The sequence below is a fragment of the Cyprinus carpio genome, chromosome B22 (assembly GCF_018340385.1).
Source record: "Cyprinus carpio isolate SPL01 chromosome B22, ASM1834038v1, whole genome shotgun sequence".
Taxonomy (NCBI): Eukaryota; Metazoa; Chordata; class Actinopteri; order Cypriniformes; family Cyprinidae; genus Cyprinus; species Cyprinus carpio.
Window position 1 is genome coordinate 34936715 of NC_056618.1, and position 20991 is coordinate 34957705.

General features: G+C 34.9%; 1 protein-coding gene across 2 annotated transcripts in view; it reads right to left on the reverse strand.

The window, feature by feature from the left end:
- Positions 1 to 20991, reverse strand: part of wwtr1 (WW domain containing transcription regulator 1) — a 49881-nt gene that overhangs the window by 19325 nt on the left and 9565 nt on the right. For both annotated transcript variants that reach the window (XM_042748882.1, XM_042748881.1), the window contains exon 2: positions 1571 to 1710. In XM_042748882.1, coding sequence (XP_042604816.1) covers positions 1571 to 1710 — 140 coding nt within the window. The remainder of the gene's footprint in view (positions 1 to 1570; positions 1711 to 20991) is intronic.

A 20991-nucleotide genomic window follows, 5' to 3' on the forward strand; every position in this document is an offset into this window, starting at 1 on the left:
AACCTAACGCTCAGTTTGGCATAAACAGATTGTACAAAAGCATACAAATATAAAAATTTCTACTATTTTGGTAAAACGTAGCAAATGTAGCTGATAACTTCCATGAGACTGTGTCTTTTTGAAACCGACCCCTATACATTAATTTACTATTACTTACAATACTCCACAAATATAATCCACTTGAATTCGGAACTTGTGAATTCAGAAACTGGGTATGCTGAAAGTGCTGTGAACACCATCTTCTGTTGGGATGCGGGAAGTGAAGTGACCCTCACTGTGCATGGGTGTTCTCCAACTGCTAGCCATTGAGTGTGCATGAGAAAACATAACTATATCTTGAGTTTGCGATTCAGAATGAATTTGTACGATTTGATTTGAAAGAAAAAAAAATTGAAAAAGAATAAGTATGAGGGTCCACCCCTAAATCTAACCCTTGGTGGGTTGTAAACAAATCATACAAAAACGTACAAATGCGATCGTATGAATTTTTAACAATCGCCGTAAGACTGGTGCAAAATGACTTGCCATGGGACATTTCAAAATGGTCCCCTACAGTATATGCTTATTTACTATTCTCAACTAATATAGTTCACTTGAATTTTACAATTTTGAATTCAGAAACTGAGCGCGCAAGAAATGCTGTGGACGCCATCTTTTGTTGAGATGTAAAAATACGTCTATTTTACGAATTTGCAATTTTGTACGAATTTGTATGAATTGATTCATACAAAACACATTTTAGAAAAAAATAAAATAAAAACAAGCATGAAGGTTCACACCTAAACCTAACCTTCATTGGGGCATAAAAACTGTATGAAAATGCACAAATGAGATTGTACGAATTCATACTAATTTGGCAAAATATAAATTACTTTGCATGAGAATTTTCAAAATGGTGCCCTAAATGCTCATTTACTATTCTCAATTAATATAGTCCACTTGAATTTGAAATTTGTTAATTCAGAAACTGAGTGTGCCAGAAAGGCCTTGGACACCATTTTGTTGAGATGTGGGAATATATTCAAAGCGACTGTGGGTGCAGTCTTCTGTTGAGATGGGGTTATTTATTTGAAGTGACCCTACTGAGTGTACAGTATATCGGTTGAACACTCATTACAGTGGTGCACTCAGTTATGCCCACTATGGTTTTGGACACTGCTACAAATGGCTATTGCCTTCAAATAGTGCACTAAATAAGAGTAAATGATGTTTTTAGTGGAGCATGTGTGTTGCACAAATGGTGTTGGTTTAAAACTATAGAAGTTTGTTTAAATCTCTAACCATTAGCATACACATCTAAACACAAATGAAAATAACTGCCTTTTAGCATGCTAGAGGTCAACTATTGTTCATTTATTAAACTCCATGAAGTTAATCCCAATTCCACATCAGAGGTGTGATATTAGATGTCTGTGTGAATGTCACGGGCCGTTGAGCATTGGAGTTACACAGGGCAAGCACCTGAAGCAAAGCTCCTTCCCAGCTGATTGAAAACAGCTCAAGAGAGCATATGTGTTTTCATGAGTAATGGGGAATGTGGACTGCTGGGAGGGACGGCTTTCACACTCACCGAGGTTGGGTTGAGAGAGGGCCATGGAGCGCTGCTGTATGTTGCCGTTGTTGGAGGCTTGATTGTGCAGACCCATCTGGGTCACCGAGGGTGTCATGGTCTTCCTGGGGTCGTGCCATGTGGTGATCTTCTCAACATGACTGCACAAGAACGAAAACAAAATGTTCACATTAAACACACTGCAGAAGAGTATTTACACTGTTTTGAAGAAAACCTGTTTTTCTTTAGGTCAAGTAAACCAGAACTTGTTTTTCTTGTATTCTAGGAACACAATGGCAAATTTTGCACATTGGACACTTCGGCCTGATCCCAACCCTTTACTCCAGAACCCATTTAAAACTCAACTGTTTCTCAGAGGACACATTTAGATTTCTTGGCCATGTCTAACTACAATAGTGTCAGTGTTGGGGAAGCACTACGGAAATTACATGGTGATGGGAAAAACATGGAACGGGAATAATCAATTATATCAATGCTTTTGCTTTTATTTCGCAAAGGTTCCCAAAACAACTGCGCTCGAAAAAACAATGTATACACCAAAATAAGATTGTATGAATTTACAGGAGCCCACCAAAACTTAAATCAGTTAATAAGTGTCATTAGACTGAATATATCCTAAATCACCCTCTATGCCCACATTCACTATACATTTCCCTACAAACATTTTGAGCCCAAATAAACGCAAAGTTCCTTCAGTGAAGACAAAGGTTTTGTGAGCAAACTTATTAGGAGGTACTCAAAAGTTTTGATGCAAGATTCTGCCTTAAATTATTCAACTCAAGCCATTGCTGGACTCAACACAACCTTTCGACCTGCAGTTCTATCCACAGAGCTTTAAAAGTTCTGAATGAACAATCACTGCGGTACGTGAATCAAGTAACAGATGTACTGGTGTTGTCAGGCTGTGGTGTCCTCAACAGTTTACCCTCGTCATCTCCACTCCTCCACCCTGAGTGAACCCTTCAAAACTGCAGCTACGTGAAATTCTGGCTTCTCTGCATTTTTTCATGCAAAGCCACAAGCGTCAGACTGGCGGATGCTAAATGACAATCTCAGTGTCTCTCAGTCAGTAGACCAGTTTAGCGTTGCTTTCATCATCAGGTGAGCTTTACCGTCTAGTTCAGGGGTGCTCAAACCATCTCCTGGAGATATGACTTCCGCTTGAGATTAGTCTCAACATTGTCTGATATTTTCAACCTTGATGAGCAGGTTCAGGTGTGTTTCGCTAGAGCTGGAACTGAACTGTGCTGGAAAGTAGATCTACAGGACTGCAGAATATGGTAATGATGAATAAATGCAAGCCTTGTACAAGCACTGGATAAGCTCCAAAACTTGGCTGCCATTAGACTTATTTATTTACAGTCAATCACCTGTAAAGTTAAAGGGGTGGTCATATTTTGTTCCATTGACTTCCATTTATACACAATCTCATGTTAAATTTCCCATTCAACTTTATATGAAAGTAGGGCGAACTAAGACCTGCAAATTAATATGATATGAATACACGTGACCAATAGAAGATCGATACATCATATTGTGACATCTTTGCTCAATTAAAAGAACCCTACCTTCAAATACAGGAAATTGGAGTAGTGCTTTTAAATGTATATTTATTTTATCATTCTTAAGGTTCAGGTTTATTAGTGAAATGTGGTGAAATTTTGTGACCAAAAAAGGTCAATGTTCCATTGTCAATTGTATAGTGATGCAGGAAGCTCCACTTATACAAGAGTCACTTTCAAAACAAGCATATTTCTATTGGTTAGTGCGGCGAATTTGCATGACCAACTTGAACAATTTTTGACAAGCTTAAAATACTACACAAATTGTGTAGAAGATCCAGACCCATAAACGTGGGTCTTGGCTGATTAGATTCTTTAGAGGTTTTTTTTTTTGTTTAAGTTTTAAACTAAAATATATGACACTAAACTTCACCTACTTGTTTGTACACAAACTGGTCTGAACAGAAAATCATATGGCTGTTAGTGACTAAATGAGTCACAAAATACACAAAAGCCTCAATCAGAGAATGACTCACTCAAACTATTCACGCTACTCTGGGAAGATTATCTACTTCCTGCTGATCTCAGGCCTGCACAGTGGCAGAACAGGAAGCCATGTCTCCACAGCAGACCTCCCCGGTGCGTGTTTTGAGAAACTATCATTCTGTCTCTTTAATAAACTGTTTCTCATTTTTTACTGGTTTAATTTTCAAGAATTCTGAATTTCTTCATAAGATCTTAAAATATAATATTGTTAAAATAACATGTAAATGTTACTGTTTTTTTGTTTACACTGTAAACCTGACCATCGGTTTCTAAATTTGTGGTTTAAGAGACAGCTTTGTGAAATACATCAACAGTGGGGTTAATTAACACAGTCAGGATGCTAGCAGTCTGAGTGGTTTAGTTTAGGAAGGTCTGACAGGAGAGAAAAGGAACAGGCCCTTGGGGGTCTTTGGGTTCTGGGTGGGGCAGCTGTCCTGCACCTGTGGGTTGGGCCCCTTAAATTTGAGGCCCATCTTCCCATGCATTAAAGCCAATATGTGTAGTGGAACAGCTGTTTAGCAGCCTAATGTTAAAGCAAACAACAATTAGCCAGTGGCACAATTTTACTTTCTCTCGTTTTACATGTTTCATAGAATTATCAGGACTAGTGGCATAGTGGCACAGGCATGGCATTTTTTGTCTGCTTAAAGGGTCATATTTATCACTTTTACAGCATCATATTTTTAGTCAAGGTTCTGTTCAACAAAAACAGCTGTACTTTTCTTTTGACCATTTTCCAGCCTCTCTCTGACCCTTTCGGTGAGTCCTTAATAAGTGACAATTGATAAAAAGCTTTTTATGCAAATATCAGTTTACTTGTGATGTTGTCACAAGTTAAAGTGGGCAGTCCTATGTTAATGAGCTCATGGTTGTAATTTATTGGGATAGGAAAATGTTTAAACATGATTTATATGTCTACATCAGGGATTCTCAACTCTGGCCCTTTCCTGCAGTGTTTAGATCCAACTCTAATTAAACACACCTGGACAAGGTAATCAAAGTCTTCAAAATTTCTAGAAAGGTACAGACAGGCAAGTTTGATCAAGGTGGAAGCTAAACTCTGCAGAAAAGTGCAATTCAATGGCTAAAGTTGAAAGACCCCAGGTCTACATAGTTAATCAGACTCTTAAATTTCTAAAGATGAATTAAAAAATCTTGTTGTCCTCTTATGGTACAGCACTTTAATTTCTTCATTTAAAACCATAATATTACAACGTCTTAAGATAGTTAACTTAATCAATTACACTGACATAACCATATCATAATCCATTACTTTGCCAATATGAACAACCCGGACGAGCCCCCAATTTTTACTTTTCCATATCCAGTCTAGGGCTAAAAGTTGGGATTTATTAGTTTTTCAGAAATGAGTTTCTGCACTGGTTTGGAAAACTAAAGCAGAGATTAGGAGGCACGGGGGGCTGACGCTTGGGTCTCACATGGCCATGTTTGGGTACAAGCCACATGCTGTTTGCAGAGGAAACACACACACACATCTCAAAGAAACAATGGCTTGGTGGTGGATTAGAGGTGACACAGAGGCTGAAACAACACTCACAGTAGCCAGATGGACACAACACCTCTGAGCTAAGCTTCCCGCTCTTCCTGTTAGTGTGCTAGCTCTGGAAAATAACACACACACACACACACTCCAATATAGTCCCAGCGCTTGTCACGGGGCACATTCATGTCAACAAACACGCTTACAGCACAGAAGTGAGTAAATCTCTAATTCGCCATTTAAAATCATCACCTGGTAGCCTGTGTGTTGCCTGCAAAGCACATTCTATAAATAACTTTATTTTTTTTTTTCATTATGGCTTCAACACAATATGCATTTGCATTGGAATTTATCTGTATTCTATTCTGCTCTAACAAAAACAAAGAAAATCTGTTTTGGCATTTATATACAGTACATATGAAATTTACAGTCTTTCTTTTCCACGAAAATGAAGCTAAAATATTGATGATTCATGTAAAAAACAGATTTTGTCCAATCAGGTGCTAAAAAGAGAATGTCCCTCCCCCAATACCCTCTTCAACTGACTAGAAAGCAGCAAATCTGGCTGTGATGTAACCAAAGCGTATTAAAAAAAAAAAAATGAAAAAATCAGGGATGGGCTGTTTGATATGTCCCAATTTCCTGTTTGAAAAAGTATCAAACTCTACCCATATCCATCGCGTATGTTGTTCTAATTATAGAGCAGGCAGTGGCAGAGCAGACACATCTGAAGGCACCTTTCCCCCGCAAGCGTGTTCAGAGTCCAGCAAGAAAACTCCAGGAATGTGAGTCTGTCTGTAGCCATAGAGATTTCAACAAACTCCAGACGGAGCTGGCACACACACACACACACACACACACACACACACACACACACACACGATGGCACAAAAGCAAAACACACTTACTTAGGAAAACAATCTGTGTTAGACATCTATAAGATTTGTACCCACCTCAGAGATGAGTGTTGACTGTTATTAGAAATACTATAGGTGTAAGACAATAATTTAGTCTAAAATATTACTATTATTCTACATATTATTCTAGCAATAATATGCAAGTGTTATGACAAGTCTTGGTTAGCCTAGCAAGGTTTATATATATATATATAATATATATATATAGAGAGAGAGAGAGAGAGAGAGAGAGAGAGAGAGAGAGAGAGAGAGGAGAGAGAGAGAGAGAGAGAGAGAGAGAGAGAGGGCTTTTTTTAAGAAAACAAGCAGAAAAAATAGAGTGCAAGTGTAAAAGGGTCAAGTCAACAAATAAATAAAATATAATTAGAACAGAGAGTGCTAGAGTTAGAGGTTCAAATAAAGATGGAAGAGATGTGTTTTTAGCCATTGCTTTGAAGATGGCTAAGGACTTGAGTTGTGCAGGCCATTCTACCAGGAGGGAACAGTAAATGTAATATATATATATATATATATATATATATATATATATATATATATATATATATATATACACTGTACATACATAATGTTTTTATGTTGCATTTATTTATCAAAATTACAGTAAAAACAAAAACGTTGTGAAATATTATTACAATTTAAAATAACTTTTCAATTTGAATATATGTTAAAATAAAATTTTTAAATTTAAATAAATCATTCTGTGCTAAAGACACATTTCTTATTATTATCAATGTTGCAAATGGTTGTGCTGCTTAATATTTTTGTGGAAAGCATGATGCATTTTTATTTTAGGAAATAAAGAACAGAATTTACTTGAAATAAAACAATAACATTATAAATGTCTTATACTGTTAATTTTGATAAATTGAATGCAGCCTTGCTGAATAAAAGTTTTGCTTCATTTTAAAAAAATATTACTTAAGCACACATTATATATTATTGATTAATGCAATATTTAAGATTACATTTGTATATTATTGAAATATATAACAATAATGTGTTCAGTAAATAATGTATTTTGATATAGTAACGTAAAGAATTAAAATATTTTACTGATATAAAAGCATATTGTGAATATCATGATGATTTTAATGTACTTTTTAATTAGCCATTAAGTTTCCAACAGAGCAGACAGTTTGTTCAATTCAGCCTCAATTAGTTTTTTCCACATTACATTAATGCATTTCTTTCAGATTGCATTAAGCAACTGAAAGAATTATTTTTATTTAGCAAAATCTTTTTTTCTTTTGATTTGGACTTGAATAAGACCTTTCTTTACAGTTACAATGGGATTCATCAATAAAAGAATGAATTTTGACGCATTGTTTTAACTTTTTTTATGCAAACAAGAATCAAAAAGCTCCCCAGGATCAAGAGAGTTCTGCACAAAATTCTGAAAAGCATCTCAAAGGTGATTTCATTCAAGCGCTCATGCTAAAACAGACGGTAACTGTGGTCGCGTCTGGGCTGACTCGGGGACATCCTCCCCACTGAAAACCGCCCCATCCGTGGGGTGACAGCAGCCCAGCATGGCTCTAAGACTCTCTCCATCCAGCTGTGCTAATTGAAAACAGGAACAAAAGAAAAGGATCCACTTTCCCAATTACTCTGAGCTCGGGTTACTGGGGAATTCCTGCACATCCAGCACAAAGGCGACTCCTCCTCAGAAAAGAAAAGAAATCGGTGACGGAGGGCCTGTCCAAAAGACGGATCGCCAGAGGTCAGATTTAGATGGGGGATCAGCTGGATATTGCGGAATCAGAAGTATTCAATTGAATGCGAAAATGTGAGGGAGGGGCGCGCAGGAAATGGAATGCGCTACTAATTATAGTCATCCAGATCACTGCCGCTGAGCTCCGACATCTTCTGTGGAAACGGGGCAAGTCGTTGCTTGTGTTTGCAGGCCTGGTCAGAAGTGAGGACAACTTGCTACTCGCAAATGGTTTGTAAGCTACAAGCAGTTCAACTACAGTCAAGCTACTTGGCACACTTAATTACACAGTGATTTATAGATAGTTTGAATACAGATTGTTTCAAAGAAACTTTAATTTAATAAACAGTGTTAATGTTGTATAATTCATCAATTAAAACATTTACATTTAACATAAACAAGACAAATTCAATTTCAGATGTGAAGCATTTCTACAGAAGACTGAGCTGTGCTCAGTGTTGCAGTGTTTCAATATCAGCTATAAAGCTTGTCAAAGTAGAAAGTTCATGATTATTATATACTGTAAAAATGAAAGTAGAGCTATTTAAGTAGGGCAACTGTGAGATGATATGATCTTTTTTGCAATCTGAGCAGTATTTAGCTATTACACATTTATTACACACTTATTAAATGCTATTTGGACATGAAATATTATTATTATTATCCTTATTTTTACCTTTATATCATCCTTAAGTTTACACAGACAAAAATAGTAAATAAATTAGTAAATAAAAAATCTACAATTTGCCTGGTGATTGATCAAGCAGAATCAAGTTTTTCATCTGACACCGCTGTCAGATGAAAAACTTGATTCTGCTTGATCAATCGCTAGTTCAATTGTGGATTATTTATTTATTTATTTATTTATTTATTTATTTATTTATTTATTTATTCATAGGTGTGAGTTTAGGGTGGGACAATGTTTTCTTCTGACAGCACTCAAAAAACCTGTTAAAAACAGAAAGTGCTTGAGAAATTACAACTTTATGCTAGTAGCGTCACTTAGTTAGTTACTACCCTAACAGTCGAATATTTGAAACACTTTGTTTCTCCAAAACAGGATTCGAACATCACAAAGTCTCAAGCGCCAACATGACCCATTGGATCGAAAGGCAAGGGACAGTCCATACTAAATAGCTGCCATGTTGGTGTGGAAACAGACTCCAAAAATACTTATTCAGCAAGTGGAAAACTGAAGCAGTCCCGCATCAGATCTTCCTCAGCTGTTGTGAAGGACTTTGGGTGGCTCGTTGTGTTACTGGTTCGGACAACTGGCCGGTGAGTGTGGGAGTCAACGGCCCTGCAGCTGCTATTGGGTGGGCTAACTTTAGACCTGGCAGGGATTTACTGACGCTGTTCACTCACACCAAAGTTTAGCGAGCCAAATGATCAAGTATATATGTAGAAAACAATAGTGTTTATGTATATATATATATAGCATGGCGTTTCAGTACGCACCTCGGTTTTGACGTCACGGTTCGTTATGGTTTTGGTACAGCAGGGGGACAAAACTAAATTTAAAATGAGCTTTTTTATTAAACAGTGGTTTACTTAGCAAGCTGCTATTTATTTAAATAAATTTAATTTTTTTCTAGGGATAAAAATCTACCTAAGCTTCTGCTCTACACTGTAGGGAGCCCTTTTACATTACTATAAAGCCCGGGACACACCGCTAGTTTGTTTGGTGTGTTCCACTCGTCGGCTCTCGTCGGGCTCACATCAGCGGCAGTTTGCCCGATTCAACATGTTGAATCGGCGTCGGGGCCATCGGTGCGAGTGAGAGCTCTGATTGGATGTTCAGTTTAGTGAACGAGAATTAAAGCAAAAGTTATTCAAACAAGCATGAGAATGAAGGCGGTACAGACAGAAGGCTGTTTAAATGTTACGTGATCTTTCCCAATCATTCTAATATGCGAATGTTTCCATAACAACATGAGCCACCTAAAATAATTAAAGTTATCAACGTTACTGATATTCAAAATGGTAAGCAAGCGCTGCTTTGTTTACATTTTGTATATCTGCGTTTATTTCGTATATCTTTGTTTCGGCTTCTCCTTTTGAATGATGAATATATACTATTAATAGCTTCTGATATGAACAGCTCGTTCCTCTCACGCAGAACGCACGTGTTAGTTTGCCGTCGGCTGTAGTCTGTGCGGTGTGTTCCAGCGCAGCTTTTTGGTCCGACACTGCCGACGCGAGGCGACAACACCCTCGGCTTTCATCACCGCTAGTTCTTTGAAGTCGGCTTGGTGTGTCCCGGCCTTAAGGTTACAATTAACAACAAAAACTTACATTTAATTGTTATTTATTTTTAAATATAATAATCAACACTCAACTTTAAAGAAAAATAAAAATAAAAATGCAAATATGTAAATTGCACATAATGCAGTTTTTAAATTACCTTCTAAATTATAAAATTATTTGTTGTTGAAATATATTAATTGACACTTTTTCATAACAGATTTATTTAAATATACAATAAATAAGACATTGCTAACACGTAAAGTAAAAAATATATTGAGTATATAGTCATATTTTGCAAAATGCTTTTCTCTTGACTTAATTTCTCTAGCTAGCTAACGAGCTGTAGACACTGATGACTTTCCTTAGGTAAATGAAATGCACGCAGTTTCCAAAAAAAAAAAAAAAAAAAAAAATATGAAGCAGCACAACAGTTTTCAAATCAGCATATTACAATATATTTTACATTTTACAATATATTCACATAGAGAAACGCGATTTTAAATTGTAAAAATATTGTTTCATAATATTACTGTTTGTACTGTCTTTTAAACAAATAAATGCAGTTTTTGTAAGCATAAGACTTCAGAAACATAAAAATTAACAAGCTTTTGAACTGTAATGCATTTGTATTTTATCATTTTATATTTATATCTTTTTAGTCATTCAGTTTTTTTTCTATCAACATGCATTCTGTTAGTTTTTCAGAATGTAACAGTAAGAATTCATTATGGTCATACTGTGGGCTGGAGGAGCTACGACTCAAACTGAGGGTCTGAATACAGAGATCATGACAGTAAGCCAGTGACTCATGTCTACTGCCTTTCCCGTCAGAGACAAAGCAAAGCCTTATGGGAAGTTTGGGAGGAGCTGTTTGACCCTTAGCACAATTAAGAGGTCTGTATCTTTGTTCTGCTACACTATTAAGAGTTAAATGGCTGTTTAAAAGTTAAATATGTAACTGGTACATTCAGTATCTGGATTACAGGTTTGTCCTGCTCTCCAGATCCGAGCTGTTACGCTGGTGCTGTTGTTGAGACACTGCATGATTTAGGAGGATCTCATTAGGACTTTATTATGCAGCAGTTCTGGACGGCTGCCCAGTATGTTAAATAACTCCAGAAGGACTCTCCCCGACTGCAGACTAACAAGAAGCAAATTGTGCTGCGGAAAAGAATGTACTGATCCGATCTCTTGAGCCTCTCGTGAACCCACAGAACTCATGAATATCATCAGCCTTCAAAGTGCTAATGCAGCTCGGCTCTGAACGTCTGTGAGAATGAGAGGGTTTGTCTTCATTCACGTTCACAATTCAAAACAACTGTTTTCTAAAAGATTGTAAACTGTAACCGATTCCTGTGATCATTACTCCAGTCTTCAGTGTCACATGATCTTCAGAAATCAATCTAATATGCTGATTTGCTGCTCAAAAAACATTTCTGATTATCATCAATGCTGAAAACAGTTATTGTGGAAACCATGATTTATTTGTTTATTTATTTGCAGAATTCTTTGATAAACACAGTTTAAAAGAAGAGCATTTATTTTAAACAAAAATCTTTGGCAACATTATAAATGTCTTTACTTTCACTTTTGATCCTTGTAATGTGTCCCCTTGCTAAATAAATATATATTATTATTTTTCTTTAAATTAAATTTGAAAGTGAAATTTTGAAATTTCAAAATCTTAAAAAAAGGAAACTGTTACTGACCCTGACTTATATATATTCTCACTAAATTGTTATTCACATTATGAAACATTTATTATTTTTATGAATGCATTTTTGTAGTATGTTTGTATATTTCCGGAATTTTTATTTTTTTTTTTTACATTAAGAAGACTGCACATCTGTACTGCAAGAGGAGAGGAGTGCATAAAAGTCATTTAAATAATGGCACTATGATCTCAGTGTTCCTTAAATAAGCTTTTGTGCTTACACTTTATTTTAAGGTGTTCTTGTTACAGTGTAATGATACATTTAAGTACTGAGTAATATTAATTAGCTACATATACTTACAATATGGTTAGGGTTAGGGTTTGTTTTAGGGTTACTTGCATGTAATTATGCATAATTTATTGTGCATAATTTTATGTAACGTGTAAAAATGACACCGTAAAATAAAGTGTTAACACTTTATTTTGTTTTGTTTTGAGTGAAATATGACCCAGAAAATGTGAGATTCCCCCTTTAAGCACTGTGAATGTTTGTAAAGCTCCAGCAGTTCTCACAAACTCTTTCCAAATCACTGCATTGATGAGCTCCCTCGAGTGTGTGTGGGTTGCTGGAATGCGGTGTTAAATTCAGTCCCAGCGTCGCCCTGACAACAACCCGTCCCCCGTCAGCCATTCCCACATCACACATTAACATACAAACCCCCTCAGACCACGCCGTTAATAGTTAACTCCAGTCATTTTCTGTTGTGTCTCATCACTGCACTCATGTACCAAAACATTTAGTTACACATTGCTATAATGATGATTATGGTGAAATATTATTTGTTTAATTTGGTCACTGTATAACTGTGCTCTAGGTCACTGTACAGCTCCAGTGGCAGATTATGTGATGCACTTTCAAAAAAAAAAAAAAAAAAAAAAATTCAACATTTCAATAAAAAAACAAATACTATATATGTATTTTAAAATATTTTTTGAACAGTAATTTGAAGTTTAAGGGTTAATAAATTATTTATGAATTATATACTTTAATATTTACATATAAAATAATTAATTAAACATAAAAAACTTGATAAATTAATTTAAAAATAATTAAAAAAATTAAAATAAATTTATTTAGAAATAATGAATAAAATAAAAACAGTCAATTTAATTTCAGTGTCTAATTTCCAGTTAGGAAGACAATATATATATATATATATATATATATATATATATATATATAATATATATATATATATATATATATATATATATATAGATATATATATATATATATATATATATATATATTAAAATCAATGTTAACATTTTTGTTTATGTAATTCCTTCTTCCATCTTGAAAATAAACTTTATACTGAAATTAGTAAATGGTGTAACTGGTTGTAAGTGTAATGTCATTAACAAAAGAGCACGTGAGTCAATGGTAAATAAAATTTACTAAATTGACTAAAGTCCTACATTTATTAAGAGTGGCCATAAGTGGCCAAATCATTCTAATCCCAAAAAACCATCTTTACCATTTTAGTTTGCAATGCATTATAAGACTGTCTTGTTGCAATAACAGTATAGAATGAACCAAATAAACGAAAAGAATAAGCGTGTTGGAATGAATTGAGAAATTTTGTTAGCACTGGATCTATACAGCAGATTCTAGGTTATTATTAACTAAAACTAAAGCTGAAACCATTAAAAAAATCATTACTTGAAATAAAATAAAACTTTAAATTTAAATATGAATTAGTTGTAAAGACAACGTTTCTCATGTTAGTTAAATTCAAAGAACTAAAATAGCAAAAACAAAATAAACAAAAAGTAATAAATAAAAATTCATGAAAACTATACAGATGTCAAAAACACAACAAAGCTGAACAAAAACATAAAATATAAAAACAAAATTGAATTCTACATATTTAAAAAAAAAGTGCTGTCAAATGATTAATCGCGATTAATCGCATCCAAAATAAAAGTTTTTGTTTACATAATATATGTGTATACTGTGTATATTTATTATGTATATATAAATACACACACATGCATGTATATATTTACGAAAAATATGCTGTTCATATATTAAATATATTTATATATAATATAATAATATAAATATATGCATGTAAATAATACATGTAAATGTTTTCAAAATATATACTGTATGTGTGTATTCATATATACATAATAAATGAACACAGTACACACACATATAGTGTGTAAACAAAAACTTTTATTTTGGATGCGATTAATCGCGATTAATCATTTGACAGCACACACACACACACAAAAAAAAAACTATAGTAGTATATCAATTACACTGAGCGTGTTGGAATGCTGGCAGTTTTGTGCGAAAGCGCCACCTATCAAAATATTCCCAGCAGCTGGAAATGTTAAATACGAGTCAGTTAAAGGTTAGCTGCTCTATATCTCAGCAGCAGCAGGCCAAAGGCACGATCACAGCCCTTTTCCATGAAGCTGCCAGGACTCTGAGTTCAGCTGGAAAACACTGTGTGTGGAAAACAGTCTGTCCCAGCGCCGCTGCCCCATCCGTCCTTTTCTCTCCAAGATAAAGAGCACAATGTCTCAAGTTATGTTTATGAGCTGGACGAGGCCGAGACATCAAGGCCGAGAGAACGAGAGCGCTGAAGGGCTGGGCTCTCTGACAGCTCTTTCTAACACCGTTTTGAACTATTTTGCTGCATGAAAAAATACGCATTTCCCCCATCAAATACACCAAATGCTTTGATTCTCTGGAAACCCAGAACAGGACTCAACAGTATCTGATAAGTGTGTCCATACACCAGCCGACTGTAAAGCTGGGTCGCCGCGAGACGCCGTCAGTCAACTGTGCCACATTCAATGAGGACGCAAAAAAGACAAAAGAGCGCTTGACACAAACCCCCGTCAGCTCATGGTGCCACACAAGCATCTTTCTCTTGTCTCCGAATAAGTACAAATATAAAGAGTGGACACATATTAGCCTCACGTCTGCGGGACAAAGCCTTCATTGTGAATAATCCTACAGGAGACATGGGAATGAACTCTGGCTCTCACACACAGACCCCACCACTTTCCTTTCCATTGGCTGCTCTCTCGCTCGCTCAATTAATGCACTCGGCTGCACTTTGCTGAAAAACACAATGATCTTTTTCCCATTTCTGTTATTTTCTGTGCTTTTTTAAAAAAAGGTTACTTCATGTGGTTATTAACAAATAATTTTGATTAAAAAAAATACATTAGGCATTTGACTAAGTTTCTCTTGTTACTCTCATTCTTAAAGAAATAATCTTATTTAATGGGAAACAATAGCTGGGATTCCATGCGAAGTTGCAAATTTAACTTGTGCGCAAAATTGGTATATTGCACAAAACATTTGCGATTAAGCTCCGCTTCCATCCAATGAGTCAAAGAGACCAAACTGTATTTTCAATGTTGAAAACAGTTGTGCTGCTTCATATTTTGTAGAAACCATGATTTTTTATTTTATTTTTTTCAGGATTCCTTGATGAATAATGAATAAACATCTTCATTTCTTAAAAGAAAAATCTAAATCTTACAAAACCTTAGATCATAAACTTGAACGATAGTATTAACATTAAAACTGTTTATAAAACAGATAGTTCCGGTCCTTGATTCTGATTGGTTGAGCCATGTTCGAACCTGTTGTAAATTACTTCTGTGTGTTTCTCGACAACCACTTTGTTGAAACCACAACTGTTTCTGAGGAACTACATTGTTTGGTGGAAGAATACTGTTTTTATTAATATCATTACACTTTATTGCTCTGTTTTATTTTGTGAAACCTTACTACATATATGAAATAACCGTTATATAAAAGCAATAATCCCCGTGAAGCCGTGGTTTACAGTGAATTTATAACAGCTAAACAAACAGCTATAACAACGCCCCTTAGCTGTTATAAATTCACTGTAAACCATGGCTTCTTGGGGCTTATTGCTTTAATTTAAAATAGCTAAAACACTAATACAGCTCTGGAGCGCTACAAACTTTCCAATCTGCAAAAGAGCTGCTTGATATGTGTATTTTATTTGCACTTTTGAATGAATTTGTCAAACAGATTCACTAATCATTCTGAACTTGGGTTGTCAACTTTTGGAGGCAATGATAAACATGCTAATTTGTCAGTGAAATCGATCTATTTGTTTATATGAAAAACATAAATCATGAAGAAGAAGAAGAAAAAAGAAAGAAACAGTGGCAAGAAACACAATCTTGTAGGAAACGGTGGTTCCCACAATCCCAAATGATGCTTCATATATGAAACACCAATAAGTGTTGCCATAAATCTCCAATTCTATCTCTAGTTAAGGAGTTAATTACAATCAAATGAGCAGTAATGAGTGATGAGGCTGTCAGAGCGGCGCTCACATGACCACACATGAGCCAAAACTGAACAGCACCTGAGACAGTTACTGAGGCCTGGGATAATGGGGAGGATTTTGGTTGGGTTTGGCTCAGGTGTCTCTGTGCCTGAAGGGGTAATCTGTTCAGGCATCGGCCGGCCCACGGCTCTCAGGAACCTCCAGTGCACAGTTATGCAGCGTTACCTGTTCAACACCTGCTTAACCACGCTCACAATGAGTAAGAGACAGATTACATCTGCAGAACAATACACGATCTGCTAATCACGGCACAGCAGCACATGACACCCAGAGCTAAAGTTAAACCCAAACAGCTTCAAAACCAGTTACACTAAACTCAACCAGTGCCGGTTACCACCAAACATCGTACAAATACATCATTCTATCATCATTTTCTGAGTCATTTTTCTGCTGTAAAGTTGAAAACAACTTATATTAGTAAGCATTTTTTCACACTAAGATCATGCAAAACTTAAGAATGATCGTCCAACCCTTACTGATGTAAGTGGCGTGTGTGATTCAAATCAAAGACACACAAAAAGACTACTAATGAAAACATCTGTTGTGACTTGCGTGCATTCAATAACAAGAGCTGTTTGTTTTTTTTCCGGTCACATCATGCGGCAGCACATATGTGGAATATTAATAGACCAAAATGAAACAGAAAAGTAGGCCTATAGTTTTAAAAAGAGTAGTTGTTATGGAAATAATATACTTTTAAATTGTATACTTAATTGTGAACTGAATGTAATGTTTTCTGACATTTAATTGCATGTTATTAGCAATTAAATGAAAATCTGTTATAGTTTACAATTAAATTAAAATAGTAAAAACTTACTTAAATCAAAAAGTCTTACTAAAAACGTGAAAGAGTGTACATACTTAAGTAGCACTTATTAAGTACACCTTTATAAATATTTTCATATTTCTATTGTCTTTGAAATATGGTTAAAGTACTTCTGAAAGTACTAACTAAACTAAAATATAATTTAATGTCATTCCAGTTGCGACTATGTCATGTATTTAAATATATGTGTAATTACACATTTGTAAACATGAAATTGCAATTTAGTACATTCATACACTTTAAATGTAAACGTAATATTGAATATCTCTAGTTAAAATTATAATCAAGCATTTCTTACAGGATAACAGAATAAGTGTACATGTAAAGCATGACAAAATATTACTAAAACATAATGATTTAAAATGTACTTTAAAGTAAAACTTTTAAGGCTGTGTTGGGGAAAGTTACTTTTAAAAGTAATGCATTACAATATTGCGTTACTCCACAAAAAAGTAACTGATTACATTACTTAGTTATTTTTTATGGAACTATGCACTACACTTTTGCATTACTTTTTGTCACCTGGGCTTTTTTTTTTAATAACAAAGAACAAAGAGTTACATTTTTGGCGACTGTAAAGGCCCTTTCTATCCAAAAGTGAAATGAATAAGCCTCCGGCTGAAGGACGTGCGTCTGCACCTCACAGTTGGGGGCAGAAGAGTTGTCAGTGAATAAATGTGAAAAAAGTAACTTGCTTTACTTGTTTGAAAAAGTAACTCAGTAATGTGTTACTTTATTAGTTACTTGAAAAAAGTAGTATGATAATGTAACTCACGCTTCTTGTAATGTGTTACTACCCCCAACACTGAATTTGACATGATTGCAAAGTGCACTTTTTGAAAGTGTACTTAAGTGTGTTAAGAGACAGCCACTTAAGTGGCCTTTTATTTTAGTAATATTATATTATTTACACTTCTTTTTCACAAAAGGTTTCTCAAGGCACAATAACAAAGTATTCCATTGTTGTAAGGATAAAATTAATATAGTTTTAATTCTTTCACGGCTGGTGTGCCATCATATTTAAGGTTAGTACATTCTCTCAATTCCCTCTCCATTGGCAGGTGTGCTACACAGCTTTAACTTTAGACCCTGACAGCACCTGACTCAAGACCAGATTAGAAACTTTGACAGCCGCATGTTAAATGGTCTGTCAAATTCGATTAAACTCAAAGAAAATAACCCCTGGGAACGCTCTCTCTGCTCTTTAGACGATACAGATTCCTCGGCAGCGGCATAAAGGCATTGCTCTCCTGGAATGTGTATTCTTTGGAGGAGCAACTTGGAGCAAATTTGACTCTTTTCTCTCCTCCTCTTGTCACCCACCTTCATGCCGGTGACATGGTGAGTGGAATGCATGGGCGTCTAAGGCGTTTCAAAGATCAGACGCATGCCAGACCCTTCAGCAAAGACAGACCATAAGCATTGCGCAAAAGCGACGCCCCCTCTGAATCCAGCAATGCATCACACGGGACGGGGTGACGCTGCTGTGAATCAGGGGCAGGCCCATGCTGCTGCTGCCCCTGATCCAGCCCAAAACAAAGGCGACCACACACATTCCCCCCTCGCCGCTCAATGAGACGCCCCTGCTAGAGGAGCGCCGAAAACAATGCATTCACATAACTGACCGAGACAGACAAAAACTCAGTGAGAGGGAGGAGGAGTCTGTCACACAGTCTGTCAACAAGTCTAGAAGGGGGTGTGGTCCTGATAAGCTCCGCCCCCACAACTCAGTGGGCGGTGACTAACACACAGAACCTATTTTCCAACGCAATCAACTCATGCAGATGCTTTCCGTACAATATAACAGTGATTTTGTGGCTTTAAAAAGACAACAAAACACAAGCAACCATGGTTGTAATGATAGTGATCATTTTGCCTGGTGGGCAATAAAACAGGGCAAAATTATTCTATCTATATTATCTATATCATATAATATTAATGAAATAAATGGCCACTTAAGTGCACTCTTTCTTAACACTTTTAAGTAGACTTTTTAAAAGTGCACTTTGTAATAATTTCAAATTAAACATTTTATTCAGTACATTTAAAATAATGTTTTACTAATCTTTTGTTGTGCTTCAAAAAGTACACTTATTTTGATGAGCTGACTGTCAAACTAAAGCAGATTTTTAATTTTAACTTAAGTGTGTTATGTTATATTACAATTAAAGTGAATATATTTGTAATTTTCTAAATTGCAACTCCTTACAAGTTTTAGTTGAAGTCCATAAAAGTTTATAAAAATATATTTTAGATCATCAGAAATCCTTGAAAGTGCATTACAATTATGAAAGACAACAGACTTATGAAATTACATTTTAAAATGTACTTAGGTTTTATGGAAGTGGGTCAACTAATTGCATTTAATATAAAAGTAAACAACAACATGGCCTCATTTAATTGCAACTGACATGCAATTAATGATTCAGTGTTAATTTTAAAATGTATAATATTTGTACTAAACACTCTTTTTAAAATTTTGCTTAAGTGCACTTCTTTTTCATGAGAATATGGAAAATAGCAGCATGAACATTCTGCTGAACATCTGCTTTTATGTGCCCTGCTTTTATGTCTGGAATGTTACTTCTTTGTGAAATATTTCAGGAAAATATAAATAAATATATATATATATATATATATATATATATATATATATATATATATATATATTGTGAATATATATTATATATATATATATATTAAAATAAATAAATAAAAAATATATATAATTAACTTTTATATATACACTGGACTGTAAAAACTGTGATTCCAGGCAGAAGTGAAGCTGAAGCACAGATCTACAGCTGAGGGGATTTTCTATGGAAAAACACTGTCAGACAGCAGGTGCCAAAACTGTAAACTAACTTTTTTGGAGGTACGTAATTCTTATTTTCTTCGTTTTTTCTTTTGAACCGCTCTTTGAAGTGCGTAATGCATGTTTATTGTTTTTACTTTGCCCAGAGCGTCCCTCCTGCCATTATTCTCATGAACAAAAGGAAATGAGCAGCTCCATATCCTGTAGACAGAGCCATCGCTTTCAACTGCTTATTGGAGGGGGGGTGCAGAGAGCAGCAAAGCACATGGAAAATACCTCGCAGAGAGAAACAGAGCACATCCACACCAAAACAATCACAGTGAAGAGCTACACAAACTACTCAAATATTTCAGATGTAAAAGCACAGCTACGAATAATAATTCAAAATCATTCCATTCTATTTCAAGAAAGTAAGTAGCAAACTAAACTAAACTAAACTAAACTAGTTTTTAAAGTAGAAGAAAAACATAAACACCATTTTCCATGCAAAACAGTGTTTAAGAGCAGGATTATTATAGTTAACTAGAACTAAAATGAGGGAAGAAAAAAAAACTTTCGTTAACTGAAATAAAATAAAATACAGTATATTAAAAAACAAAACAACACCAAGAATGTAAGCTTACTCTTTTCCACATAGCGGCCCATGCAAATTTTCTTATTTTAATTTAGTTGATATACTAAAACAACTCAAACTGAATTAAAAATGAAAACAAAATTATATAGACACATTTAAAGAAAATTACAAAAAATTACAAAAGCACAACAAAATTATTAAAACTTTTTAAAAAATGAAATTAATTAGGGAAAAAAACAAATTATAAATAATAATAACTTTAAAAGTAGTTTTAAATATCACTGATTTTGAGTGATTTCCAGTGTGTTGTAGGTAGTTACTTACTTGCATATATACTTTCCTTTTCGCTTAGAAAAGTATTTTTTAAGACTTAGGGTTAGACGTTTATTCAAATCATTGTTCTTAAAAGGAAAAGCACTCATGTGGTTCCAAACCTCAAACATTTCTGTCTTTCGTGGATCACAAGTGAAGATATTCTGAAGGATGCTGAGAACCAAACAACACTGGAGCCCATTGACTTCAAATGTGTGGACTAAAGGTACTGAGAGATTTGAATTTTTTATGTTTCACAGAAGAAAGGAATTCATACGGGTTTGGAACAACATGAGGGTGAGTAAATGATAACAGCATTTTCATTTTTAGGTGAACTATCTCTTCAAGTATGAGCAATAGCGATGCCTTAGCAAATTAAGTACCGACAAGTCAGTACTTTA